The 27,153-nt window shown below is 35.7% G+C and overlaps 1 protein-coding gene across 5 annotated transcripts in view; it reads right to left on the minus strand.

Moving 5' to 3' along the window:
• STXBP5 (syntaxin binding protein 5) overlaps positions 1-27,153 on the minus strand; it is a 184,231-nt gene that overhangs the window by 139,793 nt on the left and 17,285 nt on the right. For all 5 annotated transcript variants that reach the window (XM_021693538.2, XM_021693537.2, XM_021693536.2 and 2 more), the window contains exons 3-4: positions 18,900-18,981; positions 15,296-15,396 (exon numbers count right to left, since the gene is read on the minus strand). In XM_021693538.2, the coding sequence (XP_021549213.1) occupies positions 15,296-15,396; positions 18,900-18,981 (183 nt within the window). The remainder of the gene's footprint in view (positions 1-15,295; positions 15,397-18,899; positions 18,982-27,153) is intronic.

Consider the following 27,153-nt stretch of genomic DNA (forward strand, 5'->3'; position numbering starts at 1 on the left):
ACAGCAGAGTCAGCTGAAAGCAATTTATAAATCTGTTCAAAGGGTTTCCTTTCTATTTGTCGTCTCACATCTTTTCTGATAAACTGTCATAGCTACTTTAAAAAAAAAAAGTCATATCTGTAACCCAGCAGTACAAGGTAACAAATATTTTGAAAAATAAGTTTCAGAGATCTTTGAAGGTCATTTTACATTTCTATTGATTTACTGTTTTATTAGTTACATCTCAGTTTTTATAAAACATTTAAGAACTTTTGAAAACATGTCCAAATAAATCATATTAACCTTTCTTATGAAGTGAGACCTTAACATCATCAATGACTATCAAAAAAAAAAAACCAAAACTGAGTATCAACTGAATATTGGTAAGTAAACAGTGAATAACAAATAGGAAAACAGTATATATCAACTATATAGAAATAACAACATCTGAAAAAACTGTCCCTGTTATTTGGGGGATTTCTTAAAGTTCTGTTTTTAATGATCTTACCTTGAGGAATGAAAATGCCAGAGTATTTTATATAACAAATGTTATGATAAACAAAAGTTGCTGGTCTTATCAGCAGCTGTTAACTACACCTTTTTTTGCATTTTTGTATTAGATTGTTCTTTATTGTACAGACAGGTATACTCTAAATATCTTCCAATCTATGCCTATGTCTTTTTAATTATTAAAGCTTCTCTCTCTCTTTAAATATATATCTATCTCACAATATATACAGTGAGATATACACAAATATGACATTATTTGTACATTTATACAAACTTACTAACTAAAATGATTTTTCTTAAGATTTTTTTTTTTTAAAGATTTTATTTGACAGAGACAGACACAGCCAGAGAAGGAACACAAGCAGGGGAGTGTGAGAGGGAGAAGCAGGCCTCCCAATGAGCTAATTTCTAAAAGCTTTATAATTATTTTTGATATCTAATATCTGATATCTAATAAAATAAGTCCCACCAGCTCACATTTCTGTTTCAAAATTATCTTGGTTACTCTGGGCCTTTCTTTTTTCCATATGGATTTTAGAATCAGCTTATTAAGTCCTATGAACAACCTATTAAAATTCTGAGTGGGATAGTACTAAGTTTATAAGGTTAATTTGGAAGGAAGTGACATTTTAAAACTTGAGTATTCCTTTCTATGAAGCTCTCCATTTGCTTAAGTCTTCTTTGATTCCCTCAATAGTTTTAATATTTTCCCCACATAGATCTTACACATTTTTGCTAGTGTTATTTCTAGAAACACTGTAAATTTGTTGTAAGATGTACTTTTTTCCTTCCATATACTTTCAAACTTTATGTGATTATGCTTTCGGTATAACTTTTATAAGTAGTTTAATCTCTGTGTTTTGCTGTTTTTTAACCCAGTCAGAAATCTCAAAATTTCAGTCAGTGAATTTAGCATATTTACAATGATTTTGATTACTAATATAGTTGAACTTATTTTTTCCATCTTGATTAGCTCTTTTCTATAATTTTCTCTTTTCCTGATCTCTATTTTCTTCATTTCCTTTTTTCTCCTCAAAGTTTTAGTATCATATTTTCTATCCTTCTGGTAAGTTACCCTTATACACTAAGACACATTAACTTCACAGCTCTCTAACAAGGTCTGAAAGAAGGATTATTTGGCGAAGAGAAGGAATGCTCAGATAATTATCGTATATTCTGAGTTCTTTCACAGTTGACACTGTCAGAACGTAATTTATAAAGGTATTTTTAATTCCATTATGTCAGGAGTTCTTCGAGCATTTGTTAGCCCTTTCAACCTAAAGATATTTTAGCGCCACAAATTTTTTTTTTTTTTAAAGATTTTATTTATTTATTTGACAGAGAGAGACAGCGAGAGAGGGAACACAAGCAGGGGGAGTGGGAGAGGGAGAAGCAGGCTTCCCATGGAGCAGGGAGCCCGACGCGGGGCTCAATCCCAGGACCCTGGCGAAGGCAGACGCTTAACAACTGAGCCACTCAGGCGCCCCACCACAAAATTTTCTTTATGCCTTCAATCACTACTTCTCCACTGTTCTGTTTTCTCCTGTCTTCACCACCAGAAATCCCTACAATTCTTAGGCTCAAATCTCCATCCTCTGCCTTCATCTTATCACTGCCATGCCCTAAAGTATTTTAATTCTTAAATTAAAATAAATAAGTTTTACCTTTAAATCAAGAGATTAAAAACAAAACAGTAGAAGAATAGAGATAAAAATCAGTAAGTTAGATATCAATAAAAGATAAAAATAAAATAAATCCACAAGCCACTTCATTTAAAAGACAAACACACAAACCTCTGACAAATCATATTAACCAAAATATGGTAAAAGAGAGAAAGAGGATATGAAGAGTATAAAAATGAATATAAGCACACAAGAATATAAGATACAGCCTCTGATCTTAATGAAATTGATCTGAATCATAAATATTATTGAGTGTAATATTAACCATAAATATACTCAATTCATTATAGGAAGGAAGCATGCCCTGATACCAAAATTGACAATACCAGGAAAAAAGTTATATTCTAATTTCCCAAACAAAAGTAGAAGTCCTGGGACACCTGAGTGGCTTAGTCAGTTAAGTGTCTGCCTTCGGCTCAGGTCATGATCCCGGGGTCCTGGGATGGAGCCTAGTGTTAGGCTCCCTGCTCAGTGGGGAGTCTGCTTCTCCCTTCCCCTCCGCCCCTTCCCCCCTCCAAACACGCTTGTGTTCTCCCTCTCTCCCTCTCTCCCTATCGCACGCACATGAGTGCACACGCACAATAAAATCTGTCGATGTTATTCAAAAATTTTCACAACCATACAAGAATCCTTAATATTAGGAAATCTATTAATGCCACAGATCAATAGGAAAAATGGGAGGTAAGAAATCACACAATAATTTTAAAAAGATGCTAAAAAGGCATTCAACTAAAATTTAACTTACATAATTGACAACCGGCTCTGAGAAGAAAAAAAAGTTCTATCTCAAACCAACATCCTATATTATGCTTAACAGTAAAACCCTAGAAGAAATATTATTAAAATTATTACTAAGAAAAAGATACTTGCTATGGAAAATATCATTGAACACTTATGTAAATTTTTGCTAATACAGTAAAGCAAGAAAAGGAAAACAAAACCTTCATCTTCAAAATCACTGCAAAATTACTGCAGATGGAATTCTGCTGTACCTCCCAGGCATGCTGGTTCAGTAAAAATAAATCTATTGTTCAAAGTTCTTTATTCCCCCGATCTCACTTTTTAAAATTTTTTTTATTATTATGTTAATCACCATACATTACATCATTTGTTTTTCATGTAGTGTTCCATGATTCATTGTTTCCGTATAACACTCAGTGCTCCATGCAGAATGTGCTCTCCTTAATACCCATCACCAGGCTAACCCATCCCCCTACCCTCCTCCCCTCTAGAACCCTCAGTTTGTTTTTCAGAGTCTTTAGTCTCTCATGGTTCATCTCCCCCTCCGATTTCCCCCCCTTCATTCTTCCCCTCCTGCTATCTTCTTCTTCTTCTTTTTTTTTTTAATATATAATGTATTATTTGTTTCAGAGGTACAGGTCTGTGATCCATCTCACTACTTTTACCAAAAAAAAAAAACAAAAAAAACAAAAAAACTTTAAAAGCCTTGCTATGGGCCCAGGATCAAGTAGCACTTCAAGGATAATCAAACAACCTAACTAGTTTGGGATCTATTAGTGGGAGGAATAAAGATTATATATAGAATTAGCCTGGAGCAAATACTCTCATTTTTTTCTGTTTGAAGACTTTCCTTCTCAACCTATCTCCAAGATAACCCACAAAGTCTGTGGAGCACCATGCCTTCTACAGAAGAAGAGATTCCCCTCTGTTTCTGCAAAGGCAATGAGGTAACAATCAATCCACAATTTTTTGAGCATTTACTGATGTCAGGCATTGAGACTGCTGCTGGAAATAAAAAAAGAAAACATATACAGTTTACATTCTAATCTAGAAGACAGTCAAGGAACCAAGGCAATTACAGTAAGCATGGTTTCTGCTATTTTAGGGAAAGAGCATCATACTATGGTATAATACAAAACAGGCACAAAACCCAGACTAGGGAATTTACAGATAAACCTGTAAAAGAAGTGACAAACACAAGTTAACCATGGAACAAGAATCTTAAGTGTGTTCGGAGCAGGGAGATCAGCTCATACAAACAGGCAGGAGAGAGGATCATTCATTTAAAAAAAGGAAAAGTCAGGGTGGCTAGCTTAGAATGCATAAAGAGAGGGAGAAGCATAGTGAAATGAATTATGGTAATAACTAGAGTCATATACCTTATAAGACCTTTTAGAGAATGTTAAGTATTTAAGAGTATCAACTTCATTTTGAAAGCAGTGAAATACAGTGGACACTGGTTGTTTACCTACCTAACATCCATTTCTCAGTCCACTCCTTCCTAACATTATTCAGATATTCATTAGAGCCCATATCTTCCTCAAGTTACCCATATACTTTAGGAGACACTTAAACCAAATTGAGTTCCAGAGGTGAGCCAAACCAAACTGGGCAATTCGATGCAATTGCTGCCATTTTAAGTCAGGTAATCCAAACCTAAAACCAATTAGATATGCTCCATGTATGAAGGTCAACTGATTTGGGATCTCAATTACACTTGCAAAACCCCTTCACAGCAGCACCTTGATTAGAATTGATTGAATAATTAGAAGGTGTGTGTATACCAGGGGGAAACACCTTGGGGACCATCTTAGAATCCTGCCTCTAATAGTCTGCCTGTAAGCATCTGAAGATTCACATCCCTCCCAAATGCAAAATACATTCACCCGACCCCAACATCTCTAAAGTCTCAACCAATTACAATATCAAGTCCAAAATCTCATTAAAATATCATCAACTCAAAAATCCCAAATCTCATCTAAATTTGCTGTAGATGAGAATCTTGACTGTAACCCGTTAAGTATAGCTCTTAGGCACAATTCCACTCCATCTGTAGACCTATGAAACTAAAGAGACAAATGATCTGCCCCCAAGACTCCCAGCATTCAATGGTGGGACAAACACAGGATAACAGTTATGGAAAGTCCTGTTCAAAACGGGGGAAAGTGGAAGGTAAAAAGGAGTCATGGTCCGTAACAGTTTTGAAATCAAGTTGGGCAAATGTTGGATTTTTCTTAATTAGGTTTCAAGGTCTGGAAATAATCCTCTGTAGCTCTCAGCTCCACCCTCTGCCTTTTTCATCCAGACAGTACTTTCCTGGAGCGGGTACTTTGATCAGCCTGCTCCTGGCGGCAGCCTCCTTTATTCTGTACTGTCTTTCAGGCTGGCAATATTCTGCTGCACAATTTTCTCAAACTGTGCATCTTAAAGCACTCTAGAGGTTCTTTGGTTTGATTGAAAAGATCTGTGAGGCACACCCACGATCTCTTGTAAGAGGCCTTTGTGTAGCTGAATACTTTGACCTTTGGTCTTTAGGAGATTTTTAGTAAAAAGTTGTCCAGCCACACCATGGTTTTCTCTAAGCCATACCGAGAAACAATCTTTTTACCAGCTGGATCAGGGTAGGAATTTCCTAAGTCATCAAGTCCTGGTTCCTTTAATAATTCTTCCCTCAATTCATTTCTTTCTTCTTGCATTTTATTATAAAGCAGCAAGAAAAAAATCAGGTGGCACCTTCAACCCTTTCCTTGGAAATTTCCTCAGCTAAATATCCAAGTTAATCACTTACACATTATGCAAGGGACACTTCTGTTATGCTTCCCACCATTATATAACAAGGAACCACTTCCTCATTTCCAAAAACATGTTCCTCTCTCCTTCTAAGTCCTCACTGGCAGCAGTCTCCAAATCTAGAGCCCCACAGCCTACCCAAAGAAATTTAGACATTTCTCTCATGTTCCTCAAATTTTTTCAACCTCTATTCACTGCCCAGTTCCAGAGCAATTTCCACATTCTTAGGTATTTGATACGGCAGCATCTCACTTCTAGGTACCAAAATCTGTATTAATTTTTTTTTTTTTTCTGTTTTAACAAATTACCACACACACACAAAAACATTTATTCTTTGTTTCTACAGGTCAGAAGTCCAGGCGCTGCATGATCAGAGCCTCTACTCAGTCTCACAAGGCTGAAATACAAACATTAGCCAGGATGCATTCCTGTGTCCCTTTCTGGAGGCTCTGGGAAGAATCTGCTCAGAAGCTCTTCCAGGTTGCTAGTAGAAATCAGTCTCATGTGGTTGTAGGACTCAATATCCTTTGCACTGAATCCCTCTCAGGTTCTGAACCTTTTGCCAGGGAGAGTCTAGTCCCAAAAAGCTCATTTGCTTCAGTTAGGTTTAGTGAGAATAATCACCCTATCCTAAGGTCAATTAATTGGGACCTCAATTACATCTACAAAATGCCGTCACCTAGATCAGCATTTGTATGGTAATGTGTGGACACCAGGGAGCAGAAATCTTGGAACCCATCTTAAAATTCAGCCTACCATACATCTATGTTTAGGAGTGGAACCGTTGGCTCATGGAATATGTGAATACTACAAAAAAATTTTCTAAGGTGACTAACAACACTCCCACCAGCAGACTATGGGAAGTTCCAATTGTGTCACATCCAAGACAGTATTTTAGCCATTCTGACGGATGTGTAGTGATATCTGGTTGTAGTATCAGTTTGCATTTTCCTCATGACTGATTTTTGTCTTCCTTTAAAAGAAGTCAGTATACTTAAAAAAAAAAAAAAAAATCGAAAGATTGGATTAGTTATTCTATCATGGGTTTTTAACTTAAACTTCTAAAATGGCATTGACCCATATTGTGTCATAGTTATTTTATGTCTGGGCCTCTGATGTAAGCTATTCAAGCATTTTACTCATCTTTGTTATCCTAAATACCTAGTATAATCCCTGGCACACAGAAGGCACTTAATGTTTGATGAACTGAAAGTAATTTACCTTCTAAAATGTATTTTTTTCATTTCCAAATTTAAAGCACTGCTCCCACTCTATAGATTCCTCCTAGGCCAATCAATACTGTTACAGGAGCCAACCCTTTTTTAGCAGTCTAAAACACAATTTGTCTGAGCCAGTATTACATTATACAGTTAGAGGAATAATATATACCCTAACTCTACCTACCATTAATCTACCTAGCTTTCTTGCCCTAAACATAAAAAACAGTTTTCATTCATTATTTTGTCTTTATTATTTTTCACATGCCTTAGGTCATTGTGCCTGTTAGGAGAGACAAATTACTCTTATATTCACCTTTGATTATGTATCCCCCTCCTTCCATATAATCTTTTTATACCTGAATACATTATAAGGACCTTGTGCAACCAGATCAGTCTCTTTGGATGCCTCTCCCAATTTCTTTGTTATTATGGATAATTTTATTCTAGGAAGTTATCCAACACTTCCTAACCATCTTTCCTTTTATAGTCTCCAGGTCGTCAAATCACAATCATCTTCCCTCTGAACACTGACAGTTTTCTTCTTTCTTTTTAAATTTTATCTCAGGACCTGGTTCCCTAAAAACTACCAAGGTGACTCATCACATCCATACAGTTCCAAAACAATTCTCTTCGTGGATTAGAATTAGATCCAGAAGAGTATATCGTTCTATCACGCTGCCTAACAGCCTGTGTTCCATTCCATTTCTGTGTTCTAGTCCTGAATTTCATCACACGAAATCACTCTCATTTCTAATGCTTGTACACTTTCATTAAGCTGCTTTTGAAGAAAAATATTTTGCCGATATGATGCAATTACCACAAAAACTGTAATCTTAGGTCTCTAATTTGTTCCAATATTATGATTAATTTTTTTTCTTGTTAAATATGTGCAGTGAATTAATTCAAAATCTTTGGAAGACCTGTACAGATTTTTTGAGAGCTGGTATCTAGCCAAATATTCTTTTACAGCTATGCCTGGTTCATGTGCATACCGAGCAAATTATAAGCCTCATAAATATGCAAAGCACAATACTTAGGTAATATTTTAATAAGAGTATAATGGGATAAGTTAGTTTTTGTTTCTACAATAATTTACTTTTGCTACTAAGAAAAATCTGATGGGCGCCTGGGTGGCTCAGTTGGTTAAGCGACTGCCTTCGGCTCAGGTCATGATCCTGGAGTCCCTGGATCGAGTCCCGCATCGGGCTCCCTGCTCGGCAGGGAGTCTGCTTCGTCCTCTGACCCTCCCCCCTCTCATGTGCTCTCTCTCTCTCTCTCAAATAAATAAATAAATAAATAATCTTTAAAAAAAAAAAAAACTGTTTGACAAATGGAGTAATTCATTCAGATACTATGATTGCAATGGAAAAGTTGGTGCTTGTTAAGGTACTTCAGGAAGTGACTGCTGCTGTAGCATCAGATTTTCTTTTTTTTCTTTTTCTTTTTTATAGAGAGAGAACGTGGCAGCGTGCAGGAGTGGGGTGGGGGGGAGAGGGAGAAGGAGAGAAGTAGACCCCCCCCACCACCACCACCAAACGCTGAGCACAGAGCCAGATGCTGTGGGGCTAAATCTCATGACTCTGAAATTAGGACCTGAGCCAAAACCTAGAGTTGGAGGCTTAACCATCTGAGCCACCCAGGAGCCCCACATCAGATTTTTCTTTTTTTTTTCTTTTTTTTTTTTTAAAGATTTTTTATTTGAGAGAGAGAATGAGAGAGAGAGAGAGCACATGAGAGGGGGGAGGGTCAGAGGACGAAGCAGACTCCCTGCCGAGCAGGGAGCCCGATGCGGGACTCGATCCCGGGACTCCAGGATCATGACCTGAGCCGAAGGCAGTGGCTTAACCAACTGAGCACCCAGGCGCCCTGTCAAACAGTTTTTTCTTAAGGACTTTGGACACTGATGCACCATTGATAATTGTTAGGAGGTTCTTTTTTTTTTTTTTTTTTTAAGATTTTATTTATTTATTTGACAGAGAGAGACACAGCGAGAAAGGGAACACAAGCAGGGGGAGGGGGAGAGGGAGAAGCAGGCTTCCCGCTGAGCGGGGAGCCCGATGTGGGACTCAATCCCGGGACTCCAGGATCATGACCTGAGCCGAAGGCAGTCGCTTAACCGACTGAGCCACCCAGGCGCCCCTAGGAGGAACTTTCTGATTATTAGTGTATTCCATATGATATTGTATTCTCCTAACCATTAGTTTAGAATGCATGCATGCTTATTTTATTCTCTAAACCAATACATGCATCTATCATCAAATGAATAGATATAAATGTGTTAGAATAGAAGAAAAATATATCTTAAAAGAATGTATTAATTTCAATATTAAAGATTCAGCTACTCAGGTGTCTAACATATTTATACAGAAAAATTCTATTCTTTGAAATTTCACTTAGGGAAATTTTTCTTGACCCAAGAAACTAAATAACATTTATGTGAAAGTGTATTATGAACAACAAAGAAGTAAACAATTAGAGATATAATTATTAGATAATACTAGTTTCTAAATAGGAAAGCCCAGGTATACAATTTAGTCCTCAGTCTTAAAATGCTCTTATATTTTTACTTAAGAACTGTTATGCAAAAACTTAACGTGGCTGAGAATACTAGTCATGGTAACAGGTGATAAAAAAAGACTAGCAGATAGTTGTAGTTGCTTATAAATCCATGAATTCCTCCCAATTAAACTTTCTTTAAAGAAAAAAAAAAACTACAAAGCTAAAGGAACATACTCTGATAAAAAACAAAAACAAAAAACTACCTACAGAATTTTCTTGTCAAATTCCCATTTTCCACCAAAGCCAAAGAACCTCTCCTTTACATGTATAAAGCCATGTAGTGCCAATATCATTGGTTCTAATGATTTTCTAATGTCAATTAGTTGTTTCTATAAAGACTGCCTAAGTAAAACTTCTGGTATACCTAATGCAGCTATTTCAAGTTACAATCATTACTTTAAGTAAATCCAGTACCTTTATACAGGTGATTTCTAAGGCACTGTTCTAAGTGCTTTATACATATTACTTATTTTATATATATTAACTTTATAATATGAATCTTAGGGCTTTCATGAGATAATAATCCATTTTACAGATAACAAAACTGATATAGTTCATAGGTGATGGGGCTATGCACTAAGATTCAACATAGGCAATTTGGCCCAGAGTCTGAACTCTTAACCACTATGGTACATTGCTTTTCAAGCTAGAGAAAATCGTATCTCAAGCTAAGTGATCAATTATAGTAAGAACTAAACTTGACAATTAGTACAAGCTGGCTGCTAACCAAGAAGGAGATTTCTATGTTTATGTTATTCCCCAACTTAAATTCATTCTACGGAAACTGAGATACAGACTTATTTAGGATGAACAAATGTCATTTTATTGGGCATCTGGGAAGTTAAGCTTGTCTTAACTTTGACCAAGATCCTAATGGCAAGGCCCAAGTCTGTCTTCTTTACAAATGCATGCTTAGCAGCTAGCATTAAGCTGGCACAAAATAAGCATTCTATAATTACCTATAGAATAAATGAGGATAACAATGGAATATTATGCAGCCATCAAAAGGAATGAAATCTTGCCATTTGCAATGACGTGGATGGAACTGGAGGGTATTATGCTAAGTGAAATAAGTCAATCAGAGAAAGACATGTATCATATGATCTCACTGATATGAGGAATTCTTAATCTCAGGAAACAAACTAAGGGTTGCTGGAGTGGTGGGGAGTGGGAGGGATGAGGTGGCTGGGTGATAGACATTGGGAGGGTATGTGCTATGGTGAGCGCTGTGAATTGTGTAAGACTGTTGAATCACAGACCTGTACCTCTGAAACAAATGTTAAAAAAAAGAAGAAGAAGGTAGCAGGAAGGGAAAAATGAAGGGGGGGGGGAATAAAAAATAAATAAATAAAAAATAAATGGGTAAGAGGAAGCTGTTTTAACATATGAGAAAAAATAAATGATAAAGATTACATGTACCACAGAGGAAAATTTTCCACAAATTAGAAAACCAAACACACAAAACAGTGAAGTAACATGCCCAATTTCATATAGTTAAACCAAGATGTAAAACTTCCAATTTCCACATTTTTTTCTTAAATCCCATAAAAGTGAAATTCTATCAAAATATCCATATTATATAGTTGTATAAGATGTGAATGTACTCAACACTACTGAACTGTACACTTAAAAATGGTTGTGATAGAAAATTTTACGTTCTGTGTATCGCAGCACAATTTTTAAGTCAAAACTATAAAAAAATCCACATTATGAAAAAATACAATTTAAATCACTACATATAGTTTCTATTTACAAATTTCTACTATACTAGGAAAATTTACTTATAAAAATAAGACAATATTATGATAAAACTTAAGTTTATATTATTTAACAATTGTTCAAAATGTAATGAAATAGCTACTTAAACACTTCTGTATTTTTCTTACCTTTCCTAGTTTCAGAAGTAAAAATGAAAATAGCATAAAAATGAAATGGAGTAATTCAACTTATTAAGTTAGCTCAAACCCACTGTGAAATAAGGAGAAAACTACTAGGTTATTAGTTATTGTATTCTGTCAACAATAATAAGCACCATGATAGTCATTACAAATATTCACAAGATTTCCCGCTTTTCTGCTTCTTGGTTATATGAGTGAAATTACAGATGGCCACGTGACTTGTTCCCATAGCCCATGAAATGAGAGTGTAAGAGATATGTATTATATCCAGGCAGAAACTTTTAAGAGCCAACACATGCTTCACCATATTCTCTTTCTCCCTACTACAGTGACAAGCAATATTGTAAAGACTGGCTGTTTCCTCAGCCAGGTTCTGGAATAATGATAATGAAAAGGACACACAAACCCACAAAGGACATATAGTGTAAGGAAAAATAAACTGTTGCTGTATTAAGTCATTAAGATTATAGCATAACCCAAACTATCCTGACTGACACAAATATAAAAACTGAATGTAAAGCAGTTATATAAAGAAAGGGATGGATTCCTACAAATGAGGGAGATGGAAGGAGTGACAGGGAATGATAGGATTTTGTCCCTTCTCCTGCCTAAGGATAGTTGCTCTAACAGAAGGTCTCCATCAGGGTGCAGATTACAGTCCTGAATGACACAGAGTTCAGGCTGAGGGGCAGAGTATGTCTTGCCACCATGCGCAGTTCCTAGAGCTGGAGGAAGCCCCTATTGTGCCCTCCCCTCTTCCCACATGTAGCCAGATGCTGAGGAAAACAAGGCTCCTCCCAAGTGCTACCTCTCTCCTTCCTGCCACCTGAAGAAATCTGAACTTCAGTCTTGAGAGAATATAAGTAGGTTCATCCACAAGACACCAGGCCTATTCCTTAGCATTTTAGGTCCAATGGCTGGCATACAAGTTTGTAGCTAGCTTAGAGGATTTCATCCTAAGGAGATACTCAAGGAAAAAGTATCATGCTACAGTTCCTTCTTTACTGTTAACCTTAATAATGGCCAAGGGGAAGCTGAACTTCAAATGGGACCAACTAGTTTCTACTGATCAGCTGGGTAAACTCTATTACAAAACTGAAAACTGGCAACCCTATCAGCTTATTTCAGTTGTAACTTTTAGGACCTTGCATACAATTGTGCAGAATGTGCCCTGCATGATAGCACCCAACCAAGGAGGGGAATGGTGGACTCTGAGGCTGCATTCACCAAGAAGAAAGGCTCTGTTTTTTTGTACTTCACACAAAGATGCCTTCTGTTTGTCAGATTGTGACTATAGGCACCTTATAGACTAACTCACCATTCCTTACCCATTTTTACCAGAATTTCTTGGAGACCATCCTTAGAGGTACTATTGAGGAGACTTACCTCATACCTGACAATCATGGGGCCCTGACTATTCTGGGACTCCTTGAGCTTTAATCCTTTCTCCATGAAGATATACGATAATAACCTATAGTGTATGTTTGTGAATTTGGACCACAACTACTACATTCCTGCGTCCCAATGAGAAATATGGACAGGCCACTGGCAAATGAGGTATCAGAAGTATTCTTCTGCTGGAATTCTATGTCCTGACAGAATCCTTCCAGTGGGTGGTAGAGAGTAAGAGAAATTCTACAGCGCTACACGGACCAAATGATACCATTTTGATGTGCTAGAGCCCAGAGTTTCTAACTTTGACACTACTGATATTTTGGACCAGATAAATTCTTTGTTATGGAGAACTAACTGCCTTGTCATTGCAACATACTTGGCAGCATCCCCAGCCTTTATCAACTAGAAGCCAGTAGCACTGCTCATTCCACCCTCCTCCAACTGTGACAAAAAAAAATGTCTCTAGACATTGTCCAATGCCCTCTGGATAGTAAAATCACACCAGGATGACTACTACTCTGCTAGACCCATACTTTCATTTCCAGGAGATGGTGTGAGGCTGACAAGATGTGTTCTGGGACTAAGATGCCCATCGCTATCTCCACCTGCTTGGTGGCATCTGAAGTTGATGTAGACCTCCCCCTGAGATCCAGATGGCAAGTTGACTAAGGAACTCTGCACGGCAAGTTGAGGCTGGCCCTATTCTGAGCAGGTAGAAAAGAACTGAACCTTAACGTTTTGCTTGCTTTTTCTCCCCTATGTCAACCCTCCCTCCTACCATTAACTCCTCCTTCACTTCTGTCCCTCTCCCAGAAGAAGCAGAACCATGATTCCAACTTATTTAGAAAATCTATCTTCCCAGGCAAGATGTAGCCCAATAGCAAACTTTGCTACTGCCCCCCTGCCAACTCTGGTCTCTGTCCACCATAATACGTAGACAGGTCTTTGTGTTGGCTAAAGAAGTCTGAACTGCTATGTTCTCAGCAGCCTTTTTAGCTTGCCTATTTTGGAGGGCCACTGTGGGCAAAAACCCAGACTTACAAACTGACCTATTTATATAACCTTAACAGATCAACATGTATCAAAGGAGGAATGGTCTGATCCTTGGATATGCTTTGGGCAGTCTGATGTCTGACTTTAACCAAAGATGGGTCCTAAAGACACTAACCCCACTGCATTTAGATACTATATAGACCCAGATTTCTTAACTTTGGCACATATACATATATACTCACATCTGCTCATGCTTACAAGTACACATACACACACATATATAAATGTTCACATATACACCAAAAAATAGATTTCATAAGCAATGGGGGCCTATATTTCTTGCTCATATTTCATGCCAAAGTAAGTTCCATATGAATTAAAGATTAAGCATAAAAATAAAATAAAAAAATAAAGATTAAGCATAAAAAAATGCAATTTTAAGAGCACTGTAAGAAAATATGGGAGAATGTTTAATAAAACTAGGGTAAAAAATGTCTTTCCAATATACAATGGAATATTACTCGGACATAAAAAAGAGTAAAATCTTGCCACTTGCAACAACATGGATGGATCTAGAAAGTACAATGCTAAGTGAAATAAGTCAGAGAAAAACAAATGCTATATGATTTCACTTATATGTGGAATTTAAGAAACAAAACAAATGAAAAATGAAAAAAAGACAAAAAAAAAAGACTCTTAACTATAGAGAACAAACTCCTGGTTACCAGAGGGGAGTAGATGGGGGGATGGGTAAGATAGGTGAGGAGGATTAAGAGTACACTTATAGTGATGAGCACTGATTAATACAAAGAATTGCTGAATCACTATATTGTACACCTAAAACTAATGTAACACTATGTTAATTATACTGGAATTAAAAAAGAAAAAAAGGTCTTTCCAATCAAAGTACAAAACTCACGAGTGATATAAGAGATTCCTATGACCAACTGTTATACTTCTACAAATTTATCTCAGAGATATACTTGTATAAATGGATGAAGACATATATGTATCATACTATCACAACTGAACAAAATGAACAGCAGACCAAAAAGGATATAAATGTCCATTGATGAAGACTAAGTAAATTATGGTACTTCCACGTAATAGAATATCATGCAATTATGAAAATAACTATGGAAAACTGGCTTGTGCCAATATGAAACAATCTATCAAATATATTTTTGACTGAACACAAATTATAGGAAAAATATGTAATGCTTTCCCTTTCATGCAAAAAAAAAAAAAAAAGAAGAGCTATCTAGAAAGATTTCTGCCTATATGCACAAGGTATTTCTAGAAGGACACAAAAGAAATTTATGTGGTTGTCTCTGGAGAGGAAAATGGGTCTGGAAAGGAAGGAATCTTGCTTTTTATTATATATCCCTTGAAGTTCTTGAATTATTTTTTAGATTGTGCATAAAGTCTATCATAAAAAAATAAAATCAAAGAATAAAATTCAAAGAAAATATTTCAAAAAAGAATAGCAAATACCTTATATATACATAGGATAACAGAAAACTCTTACCTTTCTCTGCAAAATTTAAGTGAATGTAGTATGGCAGGTCTCTTTTGACGTAAATTCCATAAATGTAAGGTGTCATCAGCCAAGGCACTCACAAGAGCTCCCTTAAAAATAAAGTGTAATATATTTTATATAGAATACATCTTACAAACATCAAAGCTACTAAAGAGCTGCCAAAAAAATCTTCCCAAATTTCAAAACTTTCAGCCAATAGATTTAGTTTTGAGAAACATATGTCTCACCCAAATTCTAAATAGCAGATGTTATACAGTGTGTCATATGTAAAAACTGTTTTCACTTCTTCATTTTAAAGTATAATTTAGTATCTTATAAACTACAAATATACTAAGATCTAGTTGGATATTATGGTTGACAGCTATGTAAAATTAGAGGTCAGACTATAAGTTACTTGATCACTATTGTACATCTTCTTGACCGAAAGAAAAATATAATATGAACTAACTTTCCCATTTGGCTTAAGAAAAACTCTTCGGAATGTACTATGCCTAGATCATAATTCTACTACTAGAATGATATAGAAAATAAAGATAGCATTCAGCACACTATAACTTCAACTCCCAAAGGGTTGACCAATCAACTAATTTAGCAAGTTAGAACATCTGATACTACTAAATACTATTAAGTATGGGGAAGCATCTCTGGCCCTATATGAGAATCACACAGGAGGCTCAATCTCACCCCTGAACTCACAAACCAGAATTTTCAGAGCAAGGACCTACACAGGTATATTTTTAAAAATCTTTAGAGGTGATTCTGGTATGTGAATGGAATTAAGAATCTCTAGACTAAGGTTGATTTATTAAGACATGTGCCTGTGTTTCCTCAAAGGAGTCAGATACTTTTCGTCTATACTGAGAGAATAAGATAAAAAATACAACATGGAAAATTTATGTTAATTTCAAAAAAGGATTTGCAGTTCTATTCATCTAGGTTATTATGAGAAATCTTAAAATCTCCTTCCTTTAAACTAAGTTTCTCATTTATCAAAGAGGATTAAAATAGCTCTGAAAATTTACATTAAATGATCTCTCCAAGTCCTTTTCACCTTCGAAATTCTCTGAGGGCTTCTCTATGGTGTAATTCCTACTGCTACAACATGACTAGAAGGGAGCAGAAATAAAGTCCATATGCTTTCACTAGAAAGCATCCTCTTATCTATATCATTTTGAAGCAGAGAAACTCAAAGATTCAGAGTATCAAAGATTTGTACTCTTCATTCTTATTTCCACCATAGCCAACTTCTTTCTCAAGATGTGCACACCATCTTGAAATCTTAAGGAAGAAGAGATGTAGAGCCAAAATGGCAATAATAGCTCACCACCTCCTAGTGGGGCTCCTTTACCTACATATGGCCCACTAAATATAAAAGCAAATAGCTACTCCCAATTGTCAGACTTCTGTAGCATTCCCAATTAAATATTCATATTTTGCTAAGCATTTTTTAAAACAGCAACATCATTTTTAAGTACTCAAAATGTAACATTTAAGCATGTAAAATAAAAGTCATATCCAAGAACCCTATGATGAATCCTATTGAAAAGAAACCTGTATGAATGACAACATAAATTACTTAAGATTTCTAAAATTTAGGTGTATAGGTAATCAGTTTGCAATGTTATTTACACTGGTTCATGTACTGCTTTAACAAATAATCTTAACACAAGTATAAAGATGGAGAATAGGTTAGTGGCTGCCAGGGATTAGGGACTGAGAGCAGAAGGGGGCCCAGTTATAAAGGGGGAGCCTTAGCGAAGTCCTTTATGATGATGAAACTGATCTGTATCTTGTTCATACTGGTCATTACACAAATCTGTATGTGTCATAAAAATGCACAAAACTAGACACCCACACTGACACAGGAGTTCATGGTGATGAAATCTAGATAAGGTCTGTAGTCTAATAGTAGTATATGGATGTCATTTTCTGGTTAATATTATACTATTGTTATACATAATGTTACCATTAGGGGAAGATGGGGGAAATACACAAAGAACCTCTCTATTTTGAACCTAACTGCCAGTAGAATTATTTCATAACAAAATTAAAAAAAAATAGGAAAAATAATCTTGAGTCCTCATAAATAGGTTCAACAACTTTCTAGATTGTGATTTCTTTTGAATTTTAACATTTTACAATGCCTATTATACAGTTCTACACAGAATACTGCAGTTTTTAAAAACATTTCTGACCCTGAAAAACCTACACAATTGTATTAATCTTCAGATAAAAACATTTTACAAAAGGTCAGAGGTATCGAGTGTTTTTTTTTTTTTCCTCTCACATACATTTAAGAATTTATTAAATGGAACCTAAGGACCTGAGGGCAAAAAGAATGTCCACAGATACCACCACAACTAAAGATAGCAGAGCCTTTTCTGGAGTAATTTCTTTCTTCTAATGACCAGCTTTTCCTGCTCATCACTGCATATAGTAAATATCTATTCTCAGAGCTGCTCATATTTTAAATTAACTTTTTATTTTCCTTTTTTAAAAAATTCTAATTAGTTAACATAGTATTATACTAGTTTCAGGTGTACAATATAGTGATTCAACAATTCCTTACAAAGCCCAGTGCTCATCACAAGTGTGCTCCTTAATCCCTATCACCTGTTTGTTTTTTTTTTTTTAAAGATTTCATTTATTTGAGACAGAGAGAATGAGAGAGAGAGAGCACATGAGAGGGGGGAGGGTCAGAGGCAGAAGCAGGCTCCTTGCTGAGCAGGGAGCCTGATGTGGGACTCGATCCAGGGACTCCAGGGGGATCATGACCTGAGCCGAAGGCAGTCGCTTAACCAACTGAGCCACCCAGGCGCCCCTCCCTATCACCTGTTTAACCCATTCTCCCACCTCCCCTCTGGTAACCATCAGATTGTTCTCTATAGTTAAGACAGTTTCTTGGTTTGCCTCTCTCTTTTTTTTTCCCCTTTTGTTTGTTTCTTAAATACCACATGAGTGAAATCATATGGTATTTGTCTTTCTATGACTGATTTATTTTGCTTAGCATTATACTCTCTTGCTCCAAGTCACTGCAAATGCTCATACTTTTTAAAAACCTGCAAGCATGTTATCTACCCTGCTGATAAAATAGTATTTGTTTCCTGAGCTCCTTCCTAACTTTATACTCTATCAAAAAGAAAGACATCATCAATTACTTCAACCAGTAAGTGACACAACAAGAATTTTGGACGATAACCAGTCTTCTTTTCTAGTGGAATTTTGTTTCCTGGTTGTATTTCAAACAAGTCACAGAGAAGTGTATTTTGTTATTTATAATAAACTCAATCTCTAAAAAAAATTTTAATATAGATTTCAGTGTTACATAACTTTCAGTATCCAAGAAATAAAATGTAAATGCAGCACCTTGTACCAAAAAGATTTACCTTACACCATTCTATTTGCAACACTGTTTTGAGAAACATCTTGCATTATTTATGTAACTTCCCAGGATGATGCCTTACAGTGAACTGCTATAAGTTCTGACCTATAAGAAATTTACTTTTGTTCAAATATTTAAATATCAATGCATGCAAGAAATCTGAAAGACCAGATGTGTCCTAAGTAGGACAGATTAAAGCAATTCACTAACCTCATTAATCAGGAACTGAAGTTGGATTACTGCAGCTCCACTGTCATGTTGGCAATAACATTCTACTCCTGGACGACCAAAGCTGTCATTAATTTCATTAAGGAGTCTACGGTATGTGTGGGCTTTTTACAGCAACTGTTAAGTTACATAACAGACTAATAAATATTCCAATGACCTGATATTCAATAAAGGCTATTTATTGAGATTAAGATTCAGAGTTACATTTATTACACATCAATCAGATCAGCTAGCTTCTGCTGATAATCAGAAGTCTCGGAGATTACAGGTCTAAAATAACTGTTCCTTCTAGAAAATAAAAGAACTATCCAAAACAGCAATATACAGAACATAAACTAGGTTTAATACACTTTTCTCTGGCCCAAGTTTCTTTCTTTCACTTAAAATAAAAAGAGAAAAGGTAGTTGATCTGCAGAGCATCCAATTTTGACCAAGGCAGCAAACAAATCTGAAAAGCAGAGACATGTCATTTTGGAATAATGCTTTTGGAACCAATCTTTTTACTAGCATTTTTCAATCCTATAGTGTTATTTTTCAATAGTGTAAGTTAATATAATGAAGAACCATATAACTATGTTTGTAATTATAGCGTGATGATGTTATATTACCAATGAATGCATCAGTCTTTTACAACAGACCTGAATTCAAAATACGCAAATTTATATTAATTTGCATATAACAGTAAACACACAACATTCTCTGTGTTAGGCATTATATTAAACATGTTATATATATTAACTCATTTAATTCCCATAATCTATGAAGAATATATAATTTCCCTTCCCCCCCCCATAAACAGATAAGGAAACTGAAGCACAGAGAAATCAAGCAACTTGTAAGTCACGTAACTAGAAAGCAGCAGAGCTGAGATTTGAATAAGCATTCTGGCTCCAGAATCTATACTCTTAATAATAAGGTATGCTAAATAAAGAACAAAACAAACAAAAACCCAGACACTTATACAATTTACTAAGTGCCAGGCACTGTTACATCTTCATAAACTTGAAATAAGAAATTAGCTAAATTAGCTATTTTAACGTTACTATACTAATCTACTTTTCACTAGTTAATAAATATTAATTGAAAATAAAAAGCTAAATCTAAAATGTGATCAATAATGTGATTATAGCCTTCTTTATATAAATTCATATTCAGGTGTATAGACTATTTCTATATGCTTTTAACACATGCCCTAAGGTTCTTAAGAAAAAATAATCACACTACAGGTTAAATTCTTATTTTCTATACACTTTTTCCTTCCGATTTCTAAAAGTTTTTCTAGGTGATATTTATCTTCCACGATTTTTTTCATTTTATTGCCAGCAATTAATTCTTCTATTATTTCACAGACTAATCGTGCATGTTTAGCCTATAGTACCTTACTCTGTAAACATCTCAAACTTTTATCATCATCATCATCAGTATTAGTAGTACTAGTTTTACACCAATTACCCAAATGCACCTAAAGGAAGCTAGATTTTAGATTGTTACTATTGGCATCTGGTAGTGACAAATCACACCTCGTTGGCCAAAGAAATACCTACATCCATTTCTTTTGTCAGGATGCCTTTTTAGCTAGTAAAGGGAGTCTAATTCTAATCTTTCCAGCTAAATTATCCTTTCTGGGACCAATTAGCAATTCTATAATTCTCATTTTACATGGAGCAAAACTTCTCATCTAACCAGATCAGTAAAACTAATAAAAAATGTGAGCTATTATGAAGAATCATAAAAATTCTACTCACCTTATTTTTTTTCAGAAATCATACATAATTTTGCTAATCTTGTGATATTATCTTCTTTAAGTATGGCTCTATTAACTAGATTCAGAATTGTTTTTCTTAAAACATACCCATGGTGTGCTTGGGTGGCTCAATTGGTTGAGCATCCGACTCATGGTTTTGGCACAGATCCTGATCTCATGGGTCATGGGATCCAGCCCCACAACAGGTGCACTCAGTGGGAAGTCTGCTTGAGGATTCCCTCTCTTTGCCCCTCCATCCCACATGCATGTTCATGTGCCCATCTGCTCTTTCTCTAAAATAAATAAATCTTTAAAAATAAATAAATTAATTAATAAAAACATAGCCATAACTATCCAGGTATAAGATCTGTAGTTTAATTTATTTTTATTTTTATTTAAAAGATTTTATTTGAGAGAAAGCATAGGAGCCCATGAACAGGGGGAGGGGCAGAGGGAGAGGGAGAAGCAGGCCCCTGCTGACCAGGGAACCCCGATGCGGGACTTGATCCCAGGACCCTGGGATCATGACCTAAGCCGAAGGCAGATGCTTAACCAACTGAGCCACCCAGGCACTCAACTAGTTTAATTTTTTAAATGGAACTTAAGATAATTGGCAATGCATTCTAAATGCAGCATTCACATACAATCTTACTATTTTTCTGATCATTTACTGTTATCCACACATCAAAAATTTTAAATGACTGACTTCATGAAGTTTTCCCAAAGTATTCATCCTGCATTTTTTATGTATTTTTAAAAACCCCTCTATTTTGCATTCACATTATCTTATTCTTAAAGTAAACTAATTACTATAGTATCAAATATGACAGGCACAAACAGATATGGGAATACACAAAACTGATTATTGGTTAAGCAAAACATAAGCATATAGATCTACTAATTTGGGCCTACTGGTCTGAAAACTTCAGTATGCTGTGGGCATCAATCAGTATTTTATTCACAGAAACTGCAAAGTGTCTATAAATCCAGGAAGTCAGTCAAGAAAGGTTTATTCTTATCTACACATGGAACTACTCCAGATAAAACTATACTTTTTTATGACACTATTATTAATATAGTCACACTTACACCTAAGATGATAAATATACTTTCTTAATATAATAAAGAAGAACCACTATCTACTAAGTTTCAGGTTCTGTGTCTTAAAAACGCCAATTGTACTTAATCCTCATGGTAACTCTGAAAGGTAGTTATTATCCATATTTTACAAAGTATAATTCTGAGGCTCAAAGAAGTGATTTTTCTCAAGATTACTACTGATTTCTCTCCCTTTTCCTTTGGATAAGGTAGTACTATGCTGCAGCCAGCCCTGAAGGATCCTTAATACTACAAAAGCCCTCTGAATTGGGGGGAAAAATCCTAAATCATTATTTCATAGTAACAAAAAGTTTAAAATTAAATTTTAAGGAATGGAAGTTACTTATATATAATCAAAAGATATTAGTTTGAAAGAATACAAACTCTAGAGCAAGTAGTTCTCAATCCTGGCAGTGTATCAGAATTCCAGCTCTACTGCAAATTTACTAATCCCAAATTGCCTGAGAAGCAGCCTAGGTAGGTATCCTTTTTTGTTTTGTTGTTGTTGATGTGCCACAGGAACATCTGAGGCACAGTTGAGAATTAAGACATCTACTTTCAAGTCAGTTCATATGCCAGTTCCACCAGTACTTGCTGTGACCTGAGGAGGAGAATTATTACACCTCTCCACTTTCTTGTCTATAAAATACAGATACTTATCTAGTCTAGCTTGCAGAGCTGTGGTGAGAATTAAAACCATTGAGAGTGTACTCCCCAAATGGTACCCATTCATTATCATTATTTAACTAGTATATTCATTACTTTAACAAGAACTAAAGATACCTTATAGTGGACATACCATAATGTAAGAAAATAACTGACTATATTCAATCACTAAACAGCATGTCATAGATGCAAATACTCATATCCTTTCATATTTGTGTAATGATTCTTGCTTCTTGCATATATGGTTCTTCCTAATATTGTTATTACTAAGAGTTAACAGTTTTATCAGACAATAGTCAAACACTGTAACAAAGATCTGCTTTGTAAATTATTCCTATTGTTGGCTACATACAAAATGAAGAAAACCCAGAAGAAAATGTTATATACTGAACAATTCTGCAAAGATATTTATTAAAGAAATATTATTAGGATGCCTACTCCTTTGCATTAATCAACTGTAAGACAAAGCCAAATCGTAAGGCTCCACTGAGTATTTCTTGGTGTCAACACATTTTGCCCTTTAATTCTGAACACCAATGTACTCTTTTAAAAATGGTGCTATCGGGCACCTGGGTGGCTCAGATGGTTAAGCGTCTGCCTTCAGCTCAGGTCATGATCCCAGGGTCCTGGGATCGAGTCCCGCATCGGGCTCTCTGCTCCTTGGGAGCCTACTTCTCCCTCTGCCTCTCTCTCTCTCTGTCTCTCATGAATAAATAAATAAAATCTTAAAAAAAAAAAAAAGGTGCTATCTTCCTATCATAGATACTCTTAGTCTCCATTTTTTTTACTGCTTGCTCATCAAGAGCTAGGGTATCTACCTAATCTTACTAGTCAACTTTGTCTCTGGAATAAACCAATTAATTTATATGGCCCATGACACAGGCCACATACCTCCTGCAAAACTACTTATGGCTTTTGTCCAGAAAAGCACCATCATAACTCCTGAATAAGAACTACAGAAGACAAGGCTAAAACAGGTTCAGAGCAAAGTCTTTGAATGCAAATCTTTGAATTTACACATCCTCTAAGTAAGATCCTCTAAGTAAGCAACAGGGAGAAAAATATTTAAGGAAAAAAATAATATGATGAAATTAGCAATTACTGAAGAATAATCAGGAAGAGATATGCGGGACAGATAAGCAGAAACAAAGACCAAAACCAGTTAAACCTTTTATAATATTGTATCATCAAATTCAAATTTAAAATAAAACATTCATCCAATTGTCTAAATGGTGTTTTTTGTTTTGTTTTTGGAAAGGGAGGAAGAAAGGAGGAATTAGAAAGCCTTTAAGTACATCATCATAGTAGTTAAGATTTACTAAACAATTAATATGTAGCAAGTATCATATATATATTAGCTTACGAGAGTACCTCTTCTATAGGCTCTGTTGTTTACAAAAGAGGAAACTGTGGTACAACAAGCCTAAATAACTTGCCCCAAACCATTCAGCTAGTTAGTGAAGCTGGGGTTTGAACCCAGGCTGTCTAACTCCAGTACATACACACATACCAGATCAAGACTTACTGCACAAAAAAGAGCCAATTTTCACATGTTGAAAGAGGACTTTACAGACGCCTGGGTGCCTCAGTCGGTTAAGCGTCTGTCTTTGGCTCAGGTCATGATCCCAGGATCCTGGGATCAAGTCCTGCATCGGGGTTCTTGCTAAACGGGGAGCCTGCTTCTCCGTCTGCATACTCTGCCCCTGCTCTCCCTGCTTGTGCTCGGTCGCTCACTCTCTCTGGCAAATAAATAAATAAAATCTTAAAAAAAAAAGGGAGGGGGGACTTTATCTCCATTTTGACCCGAATTTGTACTTTCTAACTGTTAAGTTCTTCTTTCCAGCTTATCTTTTAACTCAGGAAAAGAGCCCAGTGGGCAAAGCATCTTGTAATGGACCAACTACCCTTCAAGCAATTGGGACTGCTCCAATACCAGCAAGCCCTCACATGACTGACCCCAAAACAATGATCAACCTGACCTTTACTGCCCACCTGCATGTACCCACTGGTCTCTGTCCCACATTTTCCTTATATAAACACAGAATTATTTTCAGCACGTTGAAGACAGTCTTTGAGATGTTAGTCGGCTGTCTTCTTGGTGTTGGCCTCACTGAAATAAATTATTTTCTTGTTTCACCACCACTTGTCTCGCTGCTTTGATTTTGTCAGCAGTCTTTTTGGGACCCCCAGAGCCAGGTCCTCTTGCACCCAAAGGCCTTGGTTATAATGGAAATGTCACTTCCTGACTTGCTTTAAGTCATTTTAAAACCAGAGAATGAGCTTAACAGAACACTTATAATATTTTGCATCTGAGTATGAAATAAATTCAGAGCGGTCTAAAACTCTAAAACTACACCAAATGCAACTTTTAGTAGCAAATAGACATTATGAAACCAGTTGGGCACAAGCAATACACCAATCAAAAAAATTTTTTTTCTAGACTCATCTTTCATGTTAGTTCATGGTAATAAATATCTATTAATTTTAATAATAGAGCACTACAGCCCAGCAGAATAAGCAAAAAGCTGAGTTCTGTATTCTAATTATAGTTGAAATTTTGAGACTGCCTTGTTACAAATATTTTCATGTAAAATGAACAGCCTACAAACATTTTAGAAACTTCAGCTATGAGAGAGGAACCGTTCTTAGCAAAGTTAGCCAAGATATTAAAATGAGTAAATGACCCTATCCCCCAAAAGCCCACAGAATCAAAGACTGTATTAATAGAATTAAGGACAAAAATCACATGATCATCTCAATGGACACAGAAAAATCCAACCCCCTTCCATGATAAAACACTCAAGAAAAAGGGAACTTCCTCAACCTAACAAAGGCACGTATGAAACACCTACAGTTCACATCATACTTAATGCTAAAAGACTGAAATTAGTATTCTCCTGTTAAACTCAGGAAAGAGACAGGATGTCCACTCTCACGATTTCTATTCAACATATACAGGATATTCTGGCTGGGGAAAACAGGCAAGGAAAAGAAATACAAAGTGTCCAGATTGAAAAGGAAGAAGTAAAGTAAAACTATTCTATATTCATAGAAGACATGATCTTATATATGGAAAATTCTAAGGAACCCACTAAAAAAATACTATTTGAACAAATAAATGAGTTTAGCAAGGTTGCACAACACAAATCAATACACAAAAATCAACTGTACTTCTATATACTGGCAATAAACAATCTGAAAAAAGTCAAAACAATTCCATTTACAGTATCACAAAGAATAAAATACTTAGGAACAAATTTATCCAACAAAATGCAAGACTTGTACACTGAAAACTACAAAGCATTGTTGAAACAAGATCTAAGTAAGTGGGAAGACATCCCATATTCATGGAACAAAAGACTTAAAATTGTAAAGATGGCAATATTCATCAAACTGATCTACAAAATTAACACAATCCCTGTCAGAATCCCAGCTGTTTGTAGAAATTGACAAGCTGAGCCTAAAATGAGCTTAAAAGTAATATGGAAATGCAAGGGACCCAGAATAACCAAAACAATCTTTACAAAGAAGAACAAAGTTGGAAGAGTCACATTTCCCTAATTCCAAAACTTAATACAATATTACGGTAATCAAGACAGTGTGGTATTAGCATCATTACCTTCCAGCTCGATCAATAGAATGAACTGAGAATCCAGAAATAAACATTTATGATTGACTTTGGATGTCAAGGATGTCAAGAAAATTCAATAGAGAGGGGTGCCTGGATGGCTCAGTCGGTTAAGCGTCTGCCTTCGGCTCAGGTCATAATCCTGGAGTCCCAGGATTGAGCTCCCCTTTGGGCTCCCTGCTCAGTGGGGAGTCTGATTCTTCCTCTGCCCCTCACCCCACTCCTGTGTGCGCACGCTCTCTCTCTCCCTCTCACTCTTACTTAAAGTAAAATCTTTAAAGAAAAAAATCAATAGAAAAAGAACAGTCTTTTCAACAAATGGTCTTGGGATAACTGGATATCTACATGAGAAAGGACGAATTTGGACCCCTATCTCACGCTATATAAAAAATATGAGCTCAAAATAGAGACCTAAATTCAAGAGCTAATACTATAAAACTCTTAGAAGAAAACATACATCTTTGTGACCTCAGATAAGGTTGTGGCTTCTCAGATATAACCCCAAAAGCATAAGTCACAAAAGAAAAAATAAATTGGACTTCATTAATATTAAAAGCATTTTGTGTTTCAAAGGACATCATCAAGAAAGTGAAAAAGACAGTCCACAGAATAGGAGAAAATATTTGTAAATCACACATCTAATAAGGATTTAATATCCAGAATACATAAAGGGCTTTTACAACTAATAACAACAACAAAAAAAAATCCAATTTAAAAATGGAGAAAGGCTATGAATAGACATTTCTCAAAAGAAGATACACAATAGCCAAAATATACATGAAAAGATGCTCAAAATCATTACTCACTAGGGAAATGCAAATCAAAGCCACAGTGAAATACCACTTGACCTCCTCTAGTATAAGAGTTTGTAAGGATGTGGAGAAATGAGAAGTCTCAATTAGTTGGTATAACTGTAAAGTGGTACAACTACTTTGGAAAATAATTGGCAATTCCTCTACGTTAAACACAGAGTTACCACAGGACTCAGCAATTCCACTCCCAGGAATATAAAAACAAAAGAAATGAAAACATACATACACGCAAAACTTCTACACAAATGTTCAAAGCATTATTCCTAATAGCCAAAAAAGAGGAAAATC

This window comes from Neomonachus schauinslandi, chromosome 8 (genome assembly GCF_002201575.2).
Source record: "Neomonachus schauinslandi chromosome 8, ASM220157v2, whole genome shotgun sequence".
NCBI classification, from domain to species: Eukaryota; Metazoa; Chordata; class Mammalia; order Carnivora; family Phocidae; genus Neomonachus; species Neomonachus schauinslandi.